This window comes from Scomber japonicus, chromosome 1 (genome assembly GCF_027409825.1).
Source record: "Scomber japonicus isolate fScoJap1 chromosome 1, fScoJap1.pri, whole genome shotgun sequence".
NCBI lineage: Eukaryota > Metazoa > Chordata > Actinopteri > Scombriformes > Scombridae > Scomber > Scomber japonicus.
The window spans coordinates 14814969-14838774 of NC_070578.1; the positions used below are offsets into that span (position 1 = coordinate 14814969).

The 23806-nt window shown below is 40.9% G+C and overlaps 1 protein-coding gene across 1 annotated transcript in view; it reads right to left on the reverse strand.

The window, feature by feature from the left end:
* Positions 1 to 998: 998 nt before the first annotated feature.
* The window catches only part of LOC128359049 (semaphorin-4B-like), a 41317-nt gene continuing 18509 nt past the window's right edge, over positions 999 to 23806 (reverse strand). The window contains exons 3-15 of the mRNA XM_053319468.1: positions 14393 to 14553; positions 14027 to 14089; positions 13191 to 13289; positions 10981 to 11092; positions 10394 to 10510; positions 9729 to 9886; positions 6065 to 6246; positions 5358 to 5508; positions 4695 to 4905; positions 4310 to 4425; positions 3243 to 3400; positions 2633 to 2718; positions 999 to 2080 (exon numbers count right to left, since the gene is read on the reverse strand). Of these exons, the coding sequence (XP_053175443.1) occupies positions 1308 to 2080; positions 2633 to 2718; positions 3243 to 3400; positions 4310 to 4425; positions 4695 to 4905; positions 5358 to 5508; positions 6065 to 6246; positions 9729 to 9886; positions 10394 to 10510; positions 10981 to 11092; positions 13191 to 13289; positions 14027 to 14089; positions 14393 to 14553 (2387 nt within the window). The 3' untranslated portion in view covers positions 999 to 1307. The remainder of the gene's footprint in view (positions 2081 to 2632; positions 2719 to 3242; positions 3401 to 4309; positions 4426 to 4694; positions 4906 to 5357; positions 5509 to 6064; positions 6247 to 9728; positions 9887 to 10393; positions 10511 to 10980; positions 11093 to 13190; positions 13290 to 14026; positions 14090 to 14392; positions 14554 to 23806) is intronic.

Here is a 23806-nt window from a genome sequence, read left to right on the forward strand (position 1 = left end):
AGTGATCAATGCTAAAAAAAAGCATGAGATGGGAGTGGTCAGAAAAGAATGGCACTATTGCATTTTGATAAGACAATCAAGTTTTTTCTTTTGCTTTTTTGGCACAGTGCACATGATGATTTTGTTGCTGCCCTGAACACAGTGAGGTGTTTTCCTTGGCTCTCTGTGTTTATAGTGTCTTCTTTGATCGCCATAAAAATGCCAGGATTTTTTCCATATTCACCTCTAAAACAGGCTATCTGTGTCCCCATGGACTTATAAACCCATCATTGTACCTGCTATGCCAGTTTTGAAGAGCAGGGCTGTCTCGGATGAGCAGAGATGTAGAGGAATGGGTTCCCTAAATTGTCCATGTTGCGGTTAGGTGTAAATGAAACAGTGTACATTCAGGAGGTAAATGCCAATACTCAGACCCTGGAGTGTCATTTGTGACACATTTTTTGATTAGTAGCCACCCTTAAATGTCTTAAAGTTGTAGTCCTTTTCAAGGTGTGGTATTCTCCTGGTCTTCCTCGTCTGTCCTTGTCTTTCTGTTCACACAGTCATGACATTTATTGAGCGAAATGGAAAGAAATGTGCTTCTGACTTGCTCCCATCATGGGTGGATCTTAATGAATATGCATTACATGTATTATAACCTCCTAAACCTGAACTCTAGGTCATCATGTGTGGTGTGTATTGTAGCTTGGTTCTACTATGGCATCTGCATAACATCAGAAGTGTTGATACCATAGCAACAATCTTCTGCATGTGAGCATGTGTAAGGACACACATAGGGGCTGGGCAGTGTATCAGTATTTGTAATATTATTGTCTACTGCTGTAATTGTATCATGTGATGGTGACCTACTAGACAATTCAATGGACTAGCTTGCATATCTAAAAGAGATACTGGAATAAATACTGATATTGGAAGAAGGTCTTCTGCTTATTGTGTTATTTTCTTCAAAGCCCGACACTCACTCACTCACACACACACACACACACACGCACACACATATGCTGTTAGTGGCCATGAGAATGACTCAAAAAAGACTGATATAACTATTCTTTAGCAGCTGGTTGAAACCGAAGTGTTGTGCTGCTTCCTCGTCCTGTCCCTCACAGCAGACCGGACCAACCTCTGGCTTTGGAGTGGAAATGGTTAAACATAAAGACCTCCGCACTGATCACAGAACAAAGATGACTAAAACAAAAGATGTGCTGTGATGTAGGAGGATGACAAGGTCTCCTCTCCTTTGCTCGGTGGGTTTAGCCTGTATCTTTCATGGAGATACAGGGTGGCATCATTTAGCAAATACTGTGCTTTCATACGATTGAGTCTTTGATCTCTGAGCCTAACCGCACTCTGGGCCGAGGGCAGGTGGGGGAGTATTCCACGTGGCTCTCCTTCAGGTTAAGTGGCCGCCTGTCAGACGACTCAGAGAAGCTCTTGCTGTTGTCTGGAGAGGACTCGTGGGTGGGCGTGCTGCAGATATAGTTGTCATTTAATGTCTGGTAGCCCTTGTGATCAGATGTGGAAACGGGGATAGTGTTACCGTTAAGGGGTAAGCTCTCGGCAGGCTTCCCCACAATCCTTGGCTTCTTCTGCTGCATGTTGGGGCACTCACCCTGCTTCAGCATGGACTTCATATGATCGCGGTTCCTGTAGATGACAAACAAGGAGAACACCACGAGGGAGAATGCAAGCAGGGCACACACCACAATCAGCTCGTTCCAGTACGTCTTAGTGTGGACCTGCTCAGAACGCGACTGGCCTGGCAGGATGATGGTCTCCTCTCGCTCAATGTGTGGTGTGCGTGAGTGACCGATCATAGTGGTGCTTTCCTGGCGGGGCTCCGCTCTCACGCAGTAGTTGGCCAACAGCTGGTGGAAGCTCTCCTCCTCAGACCAACACTCATAGGTCTCCATTTTGTCAGCCTGTGCTACCACAACCAAGTTGCCTTCAGGGGTAGCATAAAGGAACTGGCTGGCGCTGTCACTGTATCGCCACTTCCTCTGTGCTAGGTTGGAGCGCAGTTTGCAGGGCAGGACTCTGAAAGTATTGGCTGGGATTGTAATGAGCTGGCAACTGGAGCCACCTATAAAAAAACAAACAAGCACAATATTGCTTGAAAACACTTCAGATCATTTTAAAAGAAATATATTATTAATTTCATAGCCTATGGAATAAGCCAAACTTAAAGGATTAGCTCAACATTTTGGGATATTTGCTTTCTTGCTGTGACAATTAAATAAGATGCTGCAGCCAGTTAGCTTAGCTTAGCATCAAGACTGGAGGTATCATGGCTCAATACAAATCCTGCCTACCAGCACATCTTAAGTTCACTAATTAAACTATGTACTGTAAAAAGGACACATTTTTTATGGCCACACAGCAAATTATTCCTTTAAAGTTATTTAAATTGTCATGTTAACTACATCACTGCATGTTGTGCAATTCTGAATTCAAAACTAGACTTTGTATAACATAATTTACATAAAAGAGTTTTGTTTTGTTTTGGCTGACATCCTTTTCAGAATATACAGAACATGTGACCACTTCTTTTCATGACCCACATTGTGTTGCATGGTGTCGACGAAGTGACCGACACAAACCTTTTTTGCACTGCACAAAAAGCACACACACTCACGGGAAGCTGCTGGTCTGGGAGATCTGGGGCTGGGAAACCTACAAATCGCCGAAGTATCAGCCTCTTCCACATCCTGCTGCCAGCGGCTGAGACAAAATATTACAAAAAAAGCAACAGGGTCAGTTTAGCAGCTGTAATAAGAGACACTTTGTGTAGACACACTAATTTCTCCCTACAAGTCTTTGATTAAAAAAAACCTTTGAGTATAGCTTCATCAGTATGATTAAGGGATTAGCAGAAACACATTCATCTAAGATCTAAAAAGGTGAGGACACATATTATTTAAAATTCAAGTTTTCAACTTTTTGGTCCACATAACTTGCATTTAGAAGTAATTTAGAATTATGTTTTGAGTTAATGATTATGGCTTTGAAAAGTATGTTTCTGTTCATTTACTTGACTACAGGGCTTTTGTTCGGAAAAAGGGACATTAAAAAAAAAAGCTGCAGCTACAGCTGCATTGACTGTGTGCTATGAAGGTAGATGAGTAAATTAAAATTGAGCATTACGGAAAGAGAGTTTCATTATTTGCTCCAGGGTTGCAGTGTATGTGTTAACTATACCACTGAGGTTATTTAAGGCCATGCACTGTATGTGGATGTGATCTCACCTGTCAGGAGGAGCCATCCTGACATCCTGACACAGCCGCCCGGTCCAGGCACAGTAGGGGTCTCTCGACAACACACACTCCCCACAGCTCAGGTAGTTAGAGCAGTTAGCCACGGGAACCTCCACCAGCCCAGAGTAGGACGACACAAACAACAAACCCTGCAGGGGAGAAAACACATGTCAGTCTGTGAGATACACTTTTCTCATCAAAAAACACCTGAGCAGAACGGTCCTTCTGCTTTAGGTTAAGGATTTTTGATTTCAAAAAGAGAAACCATGCTAAAACAATTACTTCAGATAAACAGAACAGTATAACTTAAACAAGAGTTAACTCTGCCCAGATGTTCTCTTACTTGATGCCAGCCAATTCATTTGACTGTGGTCAAAGACACATGGCAACCATGTACACAAAGGCAGTGTCGGCTAAATGGAATTGTATTTAATTCTTTTTCTTTCTTTTGCATGATCAACGCTTTTCAGTGCACTTTTACCATTAATGTGACATTGATGCTGATGCACCATGCACCCCGTGTTTGAAAGGAGCAGTCTATATTTAGGCCACCTTATCTCCTAGTATATTAGACAGACAGACATGTGGATAACGTCTTAGTCTTTCATATCCCTATTTGGAGCCAAGAATATACTCAAAAAAAGTATATCGGACTTTATTAGAGTTACATAATCTTAGATAAGATTGCAGTTTGGCTGCTTTGGTCCTGGGAGAGGCCATTATGTAATAAAAGAGAGAAAGGTAATGAAATTTAGCTCCGGGTAAGATGCCAGAGAGGATCATAAACTCTCTTCCAGACGGTGCTATAACTCTCAGGAAAACTCAATGGAATGGCCCCCGTGGAAAGAAAATGTCTGTAGCCAGTTTGTGCTCTGGTAAATCTAGCTCCTCCATGTTTTTATTACTTTTATATAGAATGAGTAAACATGATGTAACATAAGTAAGAACTGACACAAACCTATATGGCAATAATCATTATGGATTGGTATAAATCTGTAAAATGTATTCATTTTATTTTCTTGGTTATGCAAAAATTGTGATGTAGAGTTAGGATTTACCCTCTGAGGATCAAGTTCAATGTGTTGCACAGGCTGAGGGTCAGGAAACAGAATCATCTCCTCTATGATGTGCATCTTGTCATTGGCATTGATTGCCTTGTGGAGCTTTCCATCATCTAGAGCACACAGAGGAAGACATAGAAGATGTAACAATATAAGTGACTTTTATTGAAGGCAGGAGACAGTTTGTGGAAGCAAAAGAATCAATGTCTACTGTTATTAAATCATAAATCCTAACTGCTGATTGTTTGACTTGTTCTCAAACACAAAAATGTATATTTCTGTTTTCAAATGGTGGGAATGTGTGTTGTATGTTTTTTCCTTTGAAAGATTTTCCACTAAAAATAATAGAAATACTCACAATGTGCTGTTTAATGAAGCGTACCTGTTCCAATGAAGAGCACATCGTAGGCCCTCTCCATGCCCTGGATCTTGTGCACAGCGATCTGTGTGTAGCGCACGCTGCGTTTCAGCAGCAGGGGAGTGCTGCGGATCACACTGTCCATCAGGAAATGGTCCTTGACAAAGTTGAGCACTTTATCAGGCATGTGCAAAGACGACTGGATGCCCATTTGCCTGGCATGGTTGGTCACGCACTGTGTGGGGAGCAAATTAGAAATGAAAAATGAATGGCTGCTTAGTCGTATAGCCCTGGGAATACACAGACACCATGAGCAAAGGATGCCATGATCATTGAGTAAATAACAAACACAGTTCAAGAGATATTTTATAACCTCCCAAACTACTGTGTGTGGGAGGTTCAGCAGATCATCACAAGTACACAAACAAAGCAGATAAAGATTGTGCATGTGCTCACATCAAGCTGTACTTAAACTGCCCAAACATCCGTCTACAGATACAACTGTGTACATTTTGCTGTAGGGTTACTGTTATTTATGGAAAATGGATGGAAATGAATATTTGCATCTGTTGTATGAAGCAACATAACAATCTTCTTTTGATACTGGTTGAATGAACTGTTGCACAGACAAAAGAAGCTGAGTTGTACTTGTTTTTTTTGTCACAGGATATTGTCTGCAGCACTCACCGCCCCGGGCCGTGGCTCTGGTACAGGGTGATTGTACGTGTACCACTGCTGTGTCTCCCTGTTGACCTCTCTGTAGCGCCCACTGAAGGCTTTCTCCACCTGTGCCATGGTGAAGGCGCACACTGCTGAGCTGCCCGATGCTCCTTTATACCTGTAAAGAAAGGTATAAAGGGTTTTTTGTTTGTCCCAGCAGATGCTGTGTATCTACTGTTTAATACTCAATATTTTTTTAACATATAAAAATGGAGGCATTTAAATAAGTAGTCACACAATTGGGCCCATTTTATTACAGCATGTTATCATTTTTACCCAGTAAGTCTTTTCTGCAGTCGTCATTATATAAAATGGAAACTGGAGCAGCAACTTCTCACTGGAGAACAGTTGTAGAGTGGGCGCCTGAATAATTTCCATATTAAAACCTGTATTTTGTTGATACATTAATTAGACATTGGGGTTGCATGAGCTTGTGTTAGTGTTTAAGCTCATTACAGCTGCTATAAATTCAGAGGAGCCAAGAAAGAAAAGGCAACTTGCCAAATTCAGTGCAGATATTAAAGAAAAACTGGCTCTAGATGGTGTGTGTGTTCTTTGCGTTTGTGTGTGTTCATAAACATAAACTGTAGCATAAATCAAATTCAATAAAGCGTCTGTATGTAGGTGCGGTGTCAGTTAAGTGATCGGAACATATCCCTCCATGTGTCTCTCACCACTGGGATGTGAAGACGCCGTAAAAGACGGTGCTCTCCCAGCTGTCTCCCATGGGCTTCAGAACAAACATGTCCTGGATAATGTTGAAGGGGAAGCCGTCATCAGGGAGGGAACACAGGAGCTGAGCCTTCAGGAAGGTGGTCCATTTCTTCTGTAGTACACGCTCACCTCCTTTATCACCCTGAAAACACAGTATGTCATGAAAGTTATTTATAATTGTACATTTTTTGGTTGACAGATCATACATGCACGATTTTCAGTGATAGAGGAAAAAAGAACAGAATATGACCCTAAATCCAAAACAGGATGCAGGGACTAGACCAGAATCGTTGAAGATTTTAAGGTCAGTCTCCAGTTTCTCTGCAGAGGAAAGAATCACTGGTTTTAAGGCAAGTGCATCTACAGTGCATAGTAAGTGTCATCAGCTGAGCATAGGCTGGGGTACATGACTACTGATGAGCCAATGATAAGAGAGGAAGGAAAGATGAGCCATAGGCAAGGTCAGAGGGAGTCTCACATACAGGTGAATTGTGGGGAGGGAGACAGGAGAAGCTTTCCAGCTGAAAAACAAATGTTAGGCAGAGTCTGTGGCCATTCAGTCAGCTCTGGACAAAAGACCTGGAGTCTCATAAAAAAGGGAATTGTTTAGGTAAGCCAGGCATTGCTCCAGGGGAGGGATGGTCTAGATATGCAAGAAGACACTGTAAATATATCTTCTTTTTTACTGAGGATGAAGAAGCAGTGTCCAAAAAAAAAAATGAACACAGTATCTCTTTTGAGTATGAATCATTGGCTCATTGATGTGGTTATCAATAAGTAGGAGTGCTTATGTGTGTCCAAAAGCAAGCAACAAGCTAATCAGACAGAAACCGATTCAAATCTTGGAAACAGGCTGACTTTAATAAACTGCAATGAGCTAGCTCTTACTGTAAGTTAGAGAGACCAGCAGTATATGTGTTGTATCATAGCTGCAGTCCAATTTATGTGCTTTAGAGGGTGCTGTTGAGATCAAATAAGAGATTATGAAAATGGATTGGACAGCTGCAAACTGTTTTTTGAGGAAATACAATGGAAAAATAACCACAATCAACAAAGATGATAAGGACAATGTCCTATTGAAAAAAATTAAAAATTAAAAATAAAATTAAAAAAAATTATCTATATATATGCCATCAAAAAAGACATTAACAGTTATCAGAAAACTTCGCTCAAACTAGTAATTAATTAAGAGCTCATGAACAGACACACCAAAAGAAAGTCCTTCCAAATACCGAGAGCAATTCAAAAAACAAAGGAGGAAGATGAGGAGGAGGAGAAGAAGGAGGAGGAGGATGAGGAAGAACATGACCAAAACAACTGGTCTCACCCAATCTCAAGGCAGTTTGCTGCCTCTGATCCAAACTATCCCTGCAGCACGGCCTCAAACAACCCTGAACAACTCCTACATAACAGCACGAAGAGTGAATCATCTTTGAGGAGATGATGGAATGCAAAACTATAACTACCTCCATTCCCTCCTCTATGTTACAAACAATCACTCCACACTGAGGTGAAACCTCGTAGGACTGATGCGGGGTCTGGGAGCCAATTACTGGGCTGTGGTAGTAGTCTGTCCACATAATGACATAATAAATATAAAACAAACAAATTAACAAATTCCTGCTCTCTCAGCTGTCCACTGCCATTGTTGCTGTGCTCCGCTGTGCAGCTTGTACTTTCAATCGCATTCGACTACTTCCTCCCCTTGAGAGCTGCCGTGCAAAAATATGATTGTACACCACTCTCTTTTGTCTCTTTGCTTTTTAAGCAGAGAAGTAGATGAACAAGATGTAAAGAGAAGTGGTGCCACACATAGTTCATAATCTGCCTACTTCCCAAAGTCCCTCAGTGTGCACACACCTGAATAAACAAAAGAAAGAGGGAGTGGAAGAAGGGAGGGGGACAGCTTGTGAAGGGGGAGAAAAAACAACTTGGAAGCAGAATTACTTGGCAAACCAATGTAAAACAGTAGTAAAAGCATCATAAAAAAAGTGAGGAGATGTTGATTTATCTGATCATATCTTATCTCATAAGAAGCGTGCCCTCTCAATAAGGTAACATGATTAACCAACACACCCAAAATGTTTAAAATATTAAAATGAAACCACATTTAAACATGTTTGGCCTTGCCTGTGAGGAGAAAAGGGAGTGCATGTTTTTTGTCAGTTACAGATACTGAGCCCGCTAACAGGGAGGGGCCTTCATACCTCAGTGTTACTTAACTCTAATCTGAGTCCAGCACTTTTTGTTCACTGAAGGAGTACACAGGGCGTGTGTTTGGATGTGATGCACTATTCGGAGAGGAAAAAAAAGAAGTGAATATGGTAATAGCTTTGCGTGCTTGCCTGCAGCAATTCAGATCTTCAAGGCATCAGTTACTAACTTAACAACAAACTGATGTTTGAGCAGTTATGAGCAGTGTGAATGAAATTTGCAGCACAACAATTTGCACAGAATTGAGACTGAAGCCCTCAGCAAACTACAAATGCATTTCTTCTGCAGACACTGGACAAAAAACAGAAGGCTGAATTGCTATGCGCCTTCATGACGCATTGATTTGTTAATGTACTTCAGCATTTACCCAGTAAAAACGAGAATAAACCACCTGCAACTCTTACTGTACTGCCACAGAGCAGCATCTGAAAGGTGTCAGTCAGGAAAAAGCCTGCTGCATTCCAGTGAAATAAAGGCGCTTTATAGAGCAGAGAAAGCCATTCTTCTGTCTCTATTGCACAGTTCATCTGCAGCAAGTTGCCACAGTCTGGGGGCCTTTCTGTCAATGATTTCCATATATAGAACCCAGGAGGTGCTCCGCTGGTTGCAAGAGGTGTCGCAGCACAGAGTGCCAAAGCCTAGTAGGACTAAGTCATTAAGCTGTCACTTAGATTACATGCTGTCCCCACGATTACTCACATTAATGCTTCCATGAACAAGAGGCATCAGTCAGGGAGGGATGCTGAGTGCATGTATATCAAACGGCTTCATAGCCATTTAATTAATCTGATGACAGGTGAAAAGGGATACAGTCTGGTGCCGATTATTCAGGGTGCTCGACCGAACTAAACTCTCCAGGATGAATGACGTCGACAAATTAAATGATACAAGTGAACTTTGCAGTTGCTACAGTTTGCATACTGTGCTTTCAACGAAAAACAGGCCATACAGTTGAGTGGAAAAAGCATTTCATATTTCTGCGAAGCACCCTTGAATACTAATAATGCCTGCAAAGCTCAAAGCGCTGGTGGAGAAAGGCAAAGGAGCTGGAGGGATGGACGAGTGCAGCTGACATTGTGAGGGAGATGGAAGGAGAGGGGGAGATGACATTGCACAGAAAAGAAAGGGAGGGAGGGAGGGAGGGAGGAAGGGAGGAGAGGATGATTCAGGCGAGAGGAGACCAAATCTGTTGAAAACATGTCAAATACAAGACGCTTTAACCCTATTACGTCTACATGTGCATGACATACAGTTAAATGGTAACAAACATGCTTTGACATGGGAGCGTCCCGCCTTGTTTTAAGGTAATTGTATGGGGATTAAGTAGAGGAAGCTCGAACCCTGCTATGCCTCTTGCTTTTTGCATGGCCGTCTTGTAAAATGACCTCACCACAACCCCAGGTGTCTTACCTTACACACGCGAGCGATCCTTGACACAATGGTGTTGTCAAAGAAGTCGAATTCCTTTCCCGCTTCGCTAAAGAAGAAGTAAATCTTGTCATCATCTCCCACGGGGTTCCCTATTGGCTGACTCTCATCGATGTAAGCCGAGCCGACAAAGACTGGATCTGTCAAAAATACAAAAACATGTGGTGAAACGCAACTCAATTGCTTTATCCAGCATGTTACGCAACTATCTTTTTCACTTCTCTTCAATGTAGAACTCATCATCATACTGTAAATCTGTAAAGAAGTCTACACGATAGAGTTGTGTCATACAACCCTGGAAGAGTATAGGAAACAGCATCCTCTGTATAACTGTACTCAGATGTCTCATCAGGAGCACTCTGCATGTATTACCTAGAGATCAAAAGACAAGAGGGGTCTTAATTGTGTGCAAAGTTCGGCTTTACTCTGGCAAAACCCGTGGCAGCCAGCTGAGGCTGTTTTGATGTGCATGTGCGGCGACTGATAGGGCGCACGCAATCTACGAGAACTTGTCTTTGCTCTCAGTCTGCATTAGCAACTGTGCCTCACTAATGATCACTACTTTTTGGAGCTTATCTGCTCTGTTGGGTACATAATGGAAGATGTGTAGAGGAAAAAAATAGTCTGATGAGTTAAATGGAGTTTACCTTGCAGCCATTTTAAAGAGTTTTCTGTCTTCAGTGCAGTTCCTTGACCCAGACTCTTGTATATGACTGGTTCATTCCCCTGAAAGTTGCTCACAGTACCGGTGTACAACTCACCATCTGAAAGAAAACAAAACATTTAAACAAAACATAATACTACATAATAATATTACAAATAATGTATTTGTTGAGGGTTTTTATTCAATTCAAAAGATTGTAAATAGAAGTTTAGAGAATACTGTTACCATCATAACAAGACAGACTGAGTGAGGGATTAGACAAATTGTTTCTCTCACTCATATCCAGCTCAATTATTTACTAATTGCTTGTTAAAGAAGTTGAGCACAAGCACAAGCAGTGTCTGTTGGTGTCCGGCTATTCAGGCAGGCAAACAACATTAGCAGGCAAATCATGACTCATTACTGAATCAAAGTTTCAACAAACATCAAAAGTAGTTTCGGAAACAGCTGAGCCTGTTTTCAGAGTGTCTTCCCAGAAAGAGGCCAGTAATAACACTTTATTCTTTGGAAGCCAGATGTTTAAAATGGCACGCAAGAAGAGGCAAAACATTTTTTTCTGTTATTACATACCGACAATGATGGCCGTGGATTTGTACTCGGGATTAAAGGGGCACCGACTGCGCCCATCTTCCATCACAACCTCACCCACTTCATCTCTCTCCAGTGTGAATGTTGACGTGTTCTGGAAACAGACACAAACAGAAAACATCTCTCAGGCACAGGCCAATTAAATTCTACTTACAGTAAGAGTGAGCTAAAGTTCATTCTCTCCACCTATTCATTACAATACACATAGGGAGTTTGGTCACTTTACACGTGCAGTAGGCTTTGGTATATGGTATGTTGTAGGTGTTACTTTAACATAATACCTGACATAATTAAAACTAGCAGATCTGAGGCTGGTACATTTTAATGAAAAATCTCAGCCTGCCAGGTTTATTGATCTGGTTTAATAGAAGTTAAATTTGTTTCATCTCTTCTGGCAGGTTGTTTGAACGTCTTCATAACAGAACTTCACTGATAATGAAAACTGGATTTTCAGACACTGTCAATCATAAGGCCATAGACCATTCTTTGGATGTTAGCTAAAGCAAATTGGCAGAAGTACAGTATGTAGGTCAATACAGAGCCTGTGAAAACAGTTGTATGTCTTTTTTTGGCTCTGGAGAAGATTCATCAGGTCTGAGAAAATACGTCAAAATGACATCACTCTAATGAGCTCAGGGTTTGACAGATGTTGACTTTTACAAGACAGGGAGGGTGTAAGAAAAGGCACTTTTTGTCCAGTGTAGATGACATCTTCAAATAACTTGTTTTTCCCGATCAACAGTGAAAATGTCAAGATCTTTAATTTACAATTAAATAAAACAAAGAAAAGTAGTTTTTTTTAAAACATTTTTCATCATTTGACTAATCATTTCAGTATAGGATCTATAATGGGAGCTTGACCTATACCAGGGAGTGAAAGTGAGAATACATTGGTTTGTGCTGCATCCATTTTGACCACTCTTTATTTCGGTCTGTCTCTGGTAAGCCCTGCCACATCAGCAGTCTGAGTTAGCCAAACTAAGTGATAATCTTCCAAAGTTACAATCTCTTTAGCACAAACTTCCTGTGTTTTCATGAACACTGTTTTCTTGCTGAGCTGCTCAGAGGACAGAAACAGAAAACAGTAATTTGGTACAAAAAAGACCATGATGAGAATATCCACTGGATTGGTCCAGTGCTTCACCTAAGCTAAATTCATTTTATACTTTAAAGAAGGGATGTCTTTGCACCTTTGTAGACAGGATACAGTACAGACACAATACAGCTTTTAATGTGAGAAAGTGAGGACTGCGTTAGGACCAACTTGAAAAATATCCCTTAATGTATGTATGCTGTCGACAGAAACTGTAATTATTTGCTCCATTTACTAACATTCGCATCAAACAGCAGGACAGAATGAGTGCCTACATCACCTGGAAGATCTTCCCATGCTTCACCATTATAATTAGGTTGTTGTTCTACTTGAGACCTGTTTTAATTCATGTCTGTCATTTGATTGTTTAGCGGATCTTCTTGGCTTCAGTGTCCTGATACGCTGCCCGTAAAACCCTTTGTGAATGTTTTGAGAAGAACTATAAAAATAAAACATTTCTTAATGTTACCATGCATCTCAGACAGTCACACACACACACACACACACACACACACACACACACACACACACACACACACACATAGACACATAGACACACAGAGCTCTGGACTGTGTCAACATGATGAAGGGCTTCAGAGTTGCTTGGAATCCAGGTTCAGGCCCTAAAGTCCTGCCAAGTCATCGTCAGTCTGAGATGTCCTGTGTTATCCTTTCACTCTGACGTCAAAGGGGGAGAGTTTAATGCTCAGCTTTAAGAGCAAAGCTGTGGCCAAGCTCAATTGCCCCCTATCACTGAATTCAATGTCATCCTGATACCGGTTACCATCACTCCTGATGTACTCCTCAGCTAGATAAACAGATCTACTGCTGGAAACCACACAGCTCTTGTACCCCCTGTTGACTTGTCTGGCTAAAGTGCCTCAGCAGGATTTGGTTACGCTTGGATAATAACAGATCCAATACTGACATGGTGGATAAAAGAGCTTGATTCTACAAGTACACCAAAAAAAATATATATATAAAAATTCAAAGCTGCACAACTGAGAGAAGAGGAGAGACATAAAAAAGAAAATCAAGACTTATAAGAGGAAAATCAGCTGTTGGAGGTGAACAGATAGATTAGGAGGCCATCACTTACTATGTAGGCGCAGATTGGACTGAAAGCATAGGTGCCGCACACATAGAGATGAGTGCTATTCAGCCGCAGAAGAATTTTGATGTAATTGAAGCAATCAGTCTGGATGGGAAATAAATGGAGAGAGTGTAAGGAATAGAAAACCATTAGAAAATCTTAACATAATGTGCAGTATAAAAAGTAGTATTTCTCTTGAGAGCACTTTTCTGTTTCCTTAAAGATTTGTCCCTGAAATACTAGTAATCGTGTAAATCTTTCAGAATCACAAATACTAGTTGATAGAAACTGTGCGAAATGTTCTCTTGTCCAAGACACTGTTGGGAAAACCTCCCTATGTCACACAGCAGTTGTCTGGTGGATCTTTCTGTGATACACAGACCAGAGTTGTAAACTGCAGTACACAGATTAGCAGGGCTTGTCGCCTAGGGATACAACAGCTGGCATGACAACAAGGTAACAGACAGACAGAAAGAGGCAGAAAAAAGAGCAATTTCCTGGCGGGCCCACACACTTGATGAATCTATTTGTAACTAGTGGAAAGGCTTGTCAACACAGAACTCTCTTTATATCTTCTCTGAGGACTGGTGCAACGATTCAGGGACGACAGCAAGGCTTCATCAGAGGATGAAGGTCATACTTGGTAGCTTCAGGTATTCCTTCTTTATACTTAATTAAGGTAATCTGCCACATTAACATATAAATTAAACCATCATCATTGCCTCTCAAATCTCAAAAGAACAAAAATGGAAAAACATGCTTTTGATATTGTCGTTATTTCAGTTTTTTCTGAGGTTTCTTTTATTACTTCCTGTTTCGCTGGAAGTTAAAGTGCCTCTCACCTCTAGATTCTTTCCTTTGAATCTGCATTCCTCTCTCTTTACAGCAGGAGTGCCCCACGTCAGCTGAAGATGAAAAAGAAACCCTAAATAAGTCATGTGAAATACTGGGAACATTGCTGATTCTAATCATTTCATGAGGAGGACTATTCATTTAATATCAAAATGTATAGAAAATTCATTTTACATACAAAAACAATATGTAGAGTAAAGTTAGCTACTGAATTTTGCATTTAACTGAATATTTGTATTTATAAGCAACATTATTACACACTTTTTTGACCTGATTTATGACCCTGAATTATCTGCCTGCCCACTCTTCCATGTTTCCAAGCAGCCAGGTGGTTTTGTCATTTCTGACATACTCACGTTCTTCTGCAGCTTGTTCTTGCTGATGTCAGAGAGGCTGAGGGCAAAGAGTGCTTCCCTTGCTCCAACATACAGCATGTCGTCCTCCTGGCTGAGAAGCAGAGAGGTGTAATTGAAGACGCCGTCCACAGAGAATCTCTTGGCTGATCTCTCCTTTGCATCTGGAAACAGCAAGAAAAAAAAACACACACACACACACACAGACACACACAGACACACACAGACACAGAGGAGATCATTATCACATCGCAGGACAGCAAAGAGAGGAGAAACAGATCGGTACAGAACATGTCCTGATACTGGAAGCACAAGAACACAAATGTGATCACTTAACAAGGTAATAAATTACGATGGTCACAATCCTGCCAAGTTTTTTGCCTTCTTGAGGGAGTTTTTATTCACTTGTTTGAATGCATGCTGGAAACAAAGACAAAGTTTCCAGTGTAAGTAATTTAACAGCATGTCAGTGAGTGATTTTGGTTTACATAGCTAACATATAAAGTTCAAGGACTTCAAAATGTCATGCATTATTGGAAAATAAAACATTAGATATGAAATATTGTATCTGACAAGATGATTAGCCTGTGATGTTGAAAATATGCACTGCAAACTACATTTTACAAGCTTTTCATATTTACCCTGTGGTGACAAATGACAAGATCATCGACACTAAACAATATTGTAATCTAGTTGCTGACATAACCTCATTTCCAAATGTCCTCTGATCTAAAGGCCTTTAACAAGGAACTTTATTATCATAGATAGATAGAAAGATAAAGTTCAGGGTCATTGGTTTCCTGAACTGTCATTCAAAACCTCCCCAGAAGCGTGCAACGATTCAGTGTTTTTCCTACCTTCAGGAAGGCCCACCATGCCTAAAATTCAGCACTCAAACATGTCTTCGTGGTAGATCTGCAGCTATTAGTCAATTGACAGAAAATTTAGAATTTCAGTAATTTTTCAAGCAAAAACACCAAAAAATTCACTGGCTCCAATGTCTCAAATGTAAGACTTTACTACAATGTAAAAATCAAGAGGAAGCAGAAAACTGAATCTCTTTGAGTTTACAACTGGTAGTCTCAGAGTAGTTGCAGACCCACATCATAGTAAGTCAAGGTAACTTATTTAACAAACATTATTGCCAAAAGATTTATTGTTTCTTTGACCAATGCACATATGAACTAAAACCACCATTTGCTTATATGTAGCATTATATCAGCCAATCAGCAAACCAAACCCTTTAACTGTTTCATGCCAAGGCCACCACAGTACATAACACCATTCATTCACTTTGGTTCTTAAATTCAAACAACATTTAGACTCATTATATCAACACCAGAACTCTTGTTTCACTATTTTCAGCACTCTTAGAAAATCTGGGAAACCTTATCGAACTTCACAAACAGCCACACATCACAGAAATGGGAACCAGTGGACAGACATAAGATTACATTTAACTATGCACAACACACAGTGGTTAGTTTCAGCCAAATCAATATATGACACACGGCTGAAAACTCTCATTGAGCATGTTACTTCTGTAACCGTCACTTCTGGAGGATACTGTGCCACATTATCATCCAGCAGCTAGCTCCATGAAGATGTTATATGTACACCAATGAGCCACGTCCACACTTTCTTGTGCTGCCCAGCTCTCTCTCTACTCCGCTCTGTACTGGCAGCAGGGTAAACGCCACTTCAACACAACACCAATCTAAATGTCCTTCATTCTGCTGCTTGCCAGCACTCTTGAAATGGATCTCTTTAGCAGTGGGCCATAAGTCAAACGAGTTACTCTTCCCCCCAGCCTCAAATAGTTCTTGTGATGAAGTACAGATTTAATGTATACGTTGCTCTAGGGCTGGGCGATAAAACGATAACGATACATATCGCGAAATAACTTTTCCTTGATAGAAATATGAGACATGGGTGATACAATTTTGATAGAATTCATTCATACATGTTTTGACAGACATAAGTCAGGTTGAAGCACACAGCACACGTGCTATTGTTTGGGCTGCATCAGTGATGGATAATAATAATAATAATAATAATAATAATAATAATAATAATAATAATAACAATAACAATAACAATAACAACTTATATTTATATAGTTATCTGTCATGTTCAACTTCTGACAGAAAATAAATAATATTTAAATCAAAAATAACCTTCTGATGTCTTTACAACTCACTTATGAGTAACGGAACATTTAAGCTTGACAAAAATAGTAATTTGATTTATATCGTGATATATATCGATAGACTGATATGAAAAGAATTATCGTATCTGGATTTTTTCGCCCAGCCCTATGTTGCTCCTTTTATAGCATTTCCCTCAACATCACCAGATCTTCGACAGCAGCATCAGCAACAGCTTTTTAACCACTTTCCGCTGTTAAAGTTTCCAGAGGTTTGGATTGATTTTTGCAGCCAGTTTTTGTAACAGGCAAGTGGTCTGACAATTGCTCACTTTTCAGTTCTGTGATACTTAAAAACACCCAATATAAACGCCAACACAGGATCTAAGAAGGTCTGGAAAATGGTTTATACAGAACCTTCCAGATTTGTGACCCTTGGAGAGACAACAGCCGTGTTTGGGCTCCGCCCATGTTTGGTTGGGTCGATGTTATCAGTGTGACGTTATCAGTGTTATGATATTTATTAACCAGACTAACAATCTTCTATCTTCTCTGCCATGTATCAGTGAGTTCACTAAAGACACAGGATATATGCTTTAAAATATTTGTGCATGCATAGCTTATATACTTTATACTTATTGCAGTTTTGACCATCTTTGTAAATGTTTATCTATTGCTTCCCATTCCAAACATATTAAATACACTTGATGTTCTCCCTGAGCCAAAATGCTGGGGGTCATGGACTCCATTTGCTTGCTTGTCCAAATAAGATTACTGGCTCGTATCTGGAGTCGTAAACACTATTATTTGCTGCAGTTAAACCTTTACAGCCTTTCCGCGTGTACAACCAGCAAACTGAATTCAAATGTAGAGACTTCTGACTATAAGAGACGATATCAGCAGCATGTTTATCTCCAACACTGCAGGTGATGCATTGGACCATAATGCAAATGGAGCCAGTAAACTGCAATAAATGTTTACAACCCACGACTTAAACTTTCCAAGATGCTTGCAAACAAATGGCTCATCTAACACTCAAGGCACTTTGGCAGATGATCGTCTCTCCCCTTATGGGAGTGAAAGCCAGCTGCACAAGCCACATCTTGTCCAAAATCAAATCGTAGGCCCTCTCCAGATCACAACAGCCCTCATTCTGTTTAAAATGTTGTGACATCTGGAGTCAATGAAGAAAAGGACCTGTCATTAAAATCAGGGGAGGGGATACAAAACTTCCTATTGTCATCCTTAGGTCATTCGGGATGAGAAGCAAAATACAAGTTTTTCTATGTCAAGAGGGGAACACTGGTTTTATTTCTAGGTATATTAAGTCTGTTAAGAATTTCCTAAATGCTCATAAAGAGAGCTATACTGAATCCCGGTGGACCCTGCAGTTGGCAGACAAAGAGAGCCATCTCTGCTCTCAACAGGGGGACATATTATAGCTTGACTGTCACAGCTCCCCTGGGTTTTGGCCATTCACTGGAACCAAAAACAGCCTTTCCTCAGCATATTAAAACTCTCTGACATAAATCACAGTGACATCCTCTTAGACAGACAATGGAATAACGAGCAAAGGAGAGCAAACTCATGAAACTTTTACTCAGAGAGCAGGAAGAGGCTACTTAGCATGAGGGGGGTTGTTGAGGTCAGGGTACTGAGTGGGAGTAGTGGTAACCAGGAAGATTGGATTGAGATGTTGACCTATGAAGAAACATGCAGACTGAGGGAAAAAAATGTTATTTTTCAAAGAACTCCAAGATGGCTTTTTGATAAGAGAAGAAGGTCAAGCAGTAAAAAACGTCAGTGCTCTGTCAAGCCACAGTGATTTCAAAACAGAACACCAAGGCTCTTCCCTTTTCTTTTGTACTTGATTCATCCAGAAAGGATGGTTTCTTTGGGATATTTCTTGCACTTTTTGATGCAGCGGATCATTCGTGTGCTTTGACATGCTTACAGCAGAATGTCGGGCATCCTCCAAGAGCAGCAGCAACTGCAGGCCATTTCACAGCCGGGCTTGAGGTCCATTCATCACCTGCCTGTTTAATCAGCTGGCTGTCACCAAGCCAGGCCCTCAACCTCTGCTAATGCTCATCACATCACACCTACCATCAATATGGCTGCTTTATTGCCAGCGCTAACATGCTGAATTAGTCATTAGCACAGGTTTCTATGGTATTCCAGCCTGGAAGTCAAACTGAGTACATTTGCTTAAGCTCTCCATGCTTGTGAAAGCTACAAGCTCTATGGTTGCCTGAGCAAGAAATTAGTCTGGTGGCATAATTTGAGGACAGTTTACAATTGTAAGAACAGGCTCTTCACACAATACTAACAACATCCTATTGCTGAATGTCTTTTTTTTCTCCACTGGAGCAGAATATCCTCTCAGCACTTAATAAGGAAAAAACAATTTTGCTATATTTATTCATTGTGAAGATGTTTTTTTTTCTTTTAAGTCACTGGAGGTAAAGATAGCAGGAAAAGAAATCAGATTACAAAGGATTTCAGAGAGCAGCTGTCTCTGTAACCACAGCACTGTTTGCTGTAGGGTGAGACAAGTCAGACTAATTATATGCACACACAATGAACATCTACAAACCTAATGAATTTAAACAGAGATACATGTCAAACAAGTATTGTATCTGGACCTTTAAAAGCAACCTAAAATCTCAATTTCTGGTTGGAATTGCCTTTCATAAGTATGATATGTAACATTTCCTGCCTATAGAGACTGGTGTGAGGATGAGCCACCTTACTGATAATGTGACTTATTGTTAGCTGGGAGACAAAATGTTTTTGCAAGATAGGCTGAAGGAAACAAAACAAACATCCAGTACATAATTTGCATAAAGACTGCAGTTTCATATTGAACAAATAGATGTGAGAGTAGTGTCAATGTTATCTTCCTTTCTCCAAGACAAAAAAAAATGTTTCTTTCCTGAAATGTGAAACTATTCCTTTAACAGAAACACAAAGACCTTGAGATGAACAGAGGAATAGCTGTAATGTAGCATGCAGATATAAAATGAATGCTTAGTGATGTGTGAATAAAATCAATGTCACACACATTAATACAATCATTCAAATCATTTTTAAGTTAAGACTAAAATAAATGTTGAAGTCTAACAATGTTAAGAGATCAGAACTCCAGAGTAGCACAGTGACACCAGCACAGTGACTCCAGATTTACATGCCTGTAAGTGTGTTAAGTGTATTCAGTGTGTGCTTACTCACCAGTGAGGTAACTAAGATATCATCAGGGGGTGCCAGCTTGCACACAGTGTCGCTGGGAAATAAAATACATGCCAGTGCTTTTGCAGCCAGGCAGGGTGGGGCGATTGATTGGCTGCTTGGTAGGTGCGTGTCTGCCAAGACGCTCCTAAAAAAGGCCCTACCGTAAACATGCCCCAGATTTACTAAAGCAGCATGAGCCAAGTCACAAGGCGAGGGGGCAATGGGGACAAAGGGGTTCGCTTGCAGCAGGGCTGAGGAAACTCAAAGGAAAGGCGAGTGCAGCACAGTTCATAATAATCTCACACCAGGATCTCCTTATCTCACATACAAGATGCAAATTTATCCAAAAACTATCTATCTTTGCCCTCTGTCTGCTGAATCTACACAACAGTGCACAGCTCCAAGGCTCTCTGTTTGACATGATTTGACAATGGAGTTGATAACAGCGCTGGAGCTCCAGACAGAAGCTGACAGAAGTCGCGTCAAGGTCATCACTACTACTATTTCGGCAAAGTGGTGGTTATTTTATTATCGGTAGCTACTGGCAACCGAGAGCAGCCCAAGTCAGTACAGAAACACTGTTTGTCTGCACAGTTAAAGGACACAGTGCTCTAATGAGGAGGCAGACGAGGTCAGAGGAGCAGGGGGTGCTAGATGGGAAGCGTTGAGGAAGAAATAAAACTTTTACTAAAAAAGATTTCACATATTACATTTCCATTTAACCAGTTCAGTCTGTGCTAACCAAATTGACCAATGATACAGACAAAAAACAGATCTACCAGATCCAAGCAAAGACAACAGCAGGGCAGAGAAAATCAGACTGTACTGGACTGACAGCACTGAATCTGTTTCAGAAACAGTGCGACACCCACAATATCTGTAAGGCCAGACCAACCAGCTCATAGATGTGTTGCATTGCTTGTAATCACTGGAAATGATGGTGGCTTTGATGCAATTGTGTGTGTGTGTGTGTGTGTGTGTGTGTGTGTGTGTGTGTGTGTGTGTGTGTGTGTGTATTATGTTCTTATTTGAGTGTGCACACATCATACAGTGAGACGGCTGCACCTTGCAGATAATAAGCAGAGCCTGGCAGTGTGTAAGTCCAGTGCTTGCTATGTGTGTGTGTATGTGTGTGTGTGTGTGTGTGTGTGTGTGTGTGTGTGTGTGTGTGTGTGTGTGTGTGTGTGTTAAGGGTGTGTATTATGCAGCAAAAAGGTGTCATGGTTCCACACGGTTACATATGCAGCAGAAACAGGGCATCAGGGCATCAACAGAAAACCTTGAAATAATTGAGGTCTGGAGGAAACATGCATAATTGTTGGGAATGCCAAATAGTTGTGTGTACTGTTGTGTACAAACCCTAAAATACTTTAAAACCATATACCAGCACACATATACCAAGGATGAGGTCAGTGCATAAAACCCTGCATAGCTCTAAAAGCAGAGAACAAGGGGCTGACACAGACGTGGTGTGCTGCTCTGTAATTATTGGCTCTTAGGTGTCATCCTGGTGCACTCTGGATTGGCATGCACACACCCAACACTCAAAGCAGCAGAGCGATGGAGTGCAGTGGTCTATCACAGCTGAAAGCCTACAAAATCCTGGATATTAGCTTGGTGAGAGAGAGAAAGACATTGTGTGGTATCTGAGTGACTTATTCAAACATACAAAGGGAGGAAGATAGTTGGTGTAATTTCCTCACTGACAATTCAAAACAGACATGCCTGTGCATGTCGTATGCGGGATGCCTCTTCAACTTGTCCCTATCTTACTCCTACACTCTCTCAAGGAGCGGGAGACAGAGGACGTCACAGGAATCTGATGTAAACAGAATCAGCTCTCCTGCTGAGCTTCCTGTGTTTAAGTTTGAGCTAACAAAACTTGATTTTGGTTGTTATATCCTAGCATATACACACATACACTGAGAAAGATTGGCTCAATGGACTATAAGGCTCAGTCAAGTGGACTTGAAGAGAGAAAAAAAAGAGATTCATTTATGTTGGCAATGCAAAGATCTGAACCCAGCTGGCTTCCACATGTTGGCAGCATCGATACATCTCTTCAACCATTTTTTTTAGTTTGCACACTTGTTGATTTTTAGGGCACCAGTGCACTCACTTTGGACGGGCATGTGTTAAAGGGCTTTAAGTGTTACCTCAGCATACAAACACAACCCTCTCTACCCTCTCTATGTGTCTGTGTATGTCTTTCTGAGGCCCTTGATGAGAAGAGCAGGCTGGAGTCACACTGAGTCTCCTGCTCTACTCATCTGTCGCCAAGTAACTGAGTGGTCAAGCACATTGGTTTACGCTCCTTGCTAATGGCAATTTTCTTGCACACGCCTCTAAAATTCAGCAGCTGTAAGCCTTCACTTTTGCCATTCCACTATGACAGTTATTTCCTTTAGTCATATTGGGAGCCTGGTGAGCTCAAGATCCCCACACCTGCTGGGTTAGCCTCCATATTTGGGCTCATAAAGGTAATTCTGCTTTCATGGTTTAAAGATGATCCAACTGTATCTCTGATCTCTGTTAACAGGTGTCACTCATGGTGATCAGGACGACAGTCTCCTCTCATCAATCCATCAGTGCTATAGTCATTATGTCAAATAAAAAATGAAGCCACTTAGAAAAAACAGGATTGTTACAAAATCTGTGACTAACTCAATCCCTGAGCTCCATCTATATACACCATATAAATCCTGCCGGCTTCACAGGGACACACACCTCAGTCTCTCTTTTCATGCACACACACACACAAGTAGGAATAAGAAGCATGTGGAGTGTATTAACATGCTGGAACCGAATCCGGAAAGTTCTGACTTTTAATGAAAGATACATGAGAAGGCTGCTTTTAACTATTTCACTTCTGCCTTGACTCAAATGTAAAACCTCTACTGTTTCTCTAAAACAAAATATGTGAGCACGCTGGTTTTTGTAGTGTATTAAATCACCTTATCAAAACATTGAATTAATCAGCTTTTAATGCTACTTAGTCTAGCATTACCACTTCTCAATTATAACAGAAGTCAACCATGCAGAAAAATATTGCAACTATCTTCCTGCTTTTTAGTGCATGAGAGAATGTAGCATAGTAAGGCGTCACATCTGAAAAAGTATAGAAAAAATGTGTGTTATGTTGTGTGAAAAAAGTGAAATTCAGTCCAATATAATAAGTTGTTTTTGTGTCACTGCAGCTGTAAAACTATGAAAAACCAATGCTGCAAAATGCTAATAGTGATGAAGCAGACCACGGCATCACAGCAATTCAAAAAACACCTAATGACTCTAACCTCACATTCCTCTCTGTCCATCTTACTTAACAGCTACACCGTTATTTCTCCCTGCTTGCCATTTTCTTCAAATCAAATATTCTTGACTGAAATCTGTAAGGACTGAACTTTTCTGTACATTCCCTGAAGCGTGCAAGTGATGAAGCCATTAAGGCATCTGAAACAGACGGAGTTGATGTGCTGTAATTATGCTCCATTGTTGTGGCTGTTATGGCGTTATATGCAGGCACTTGTGAGTGCCACCTCTGCTGGAAGCCACAGACCGCTTTTCTTTCAGGATCAGTGGGCGTGTCCTTGCTGGGTTTTAGGTGGTCATCGGAGCATGTCTAAAACCTCATGAGTATTTGGCCTGACCCCCCTCTCGCAGCCCCTCCTCCGTTTCTGCACTGCGATCCACACACTGCCAAGGTCATTGGATTAGCATGCATGAGAGAAAGCGCACAATATTCGCCGAACATAAACCAAACGTAAACGGGAAAGGACACTGAGTACACTGAGCATACGCAGCATGCTCAATGGCTCGGCTTAAAGGGGCATTTTGATTTGCTCTCTCTGATTCTAGCAGCATGTATGTGTTAAGACTGATAAATGCTCCAATTGATTTCCAAAGTTGCCTTTGTTACACATACAGTGACACATGCTTTGTCATATCTGACAGTCTGTGAATGCTTACATGTGTTGCTGAAGCTTTGAAATCTGGCATGTTCTCTATTCTAGTCATCTGTCACCATGTCAATTATTGTATTA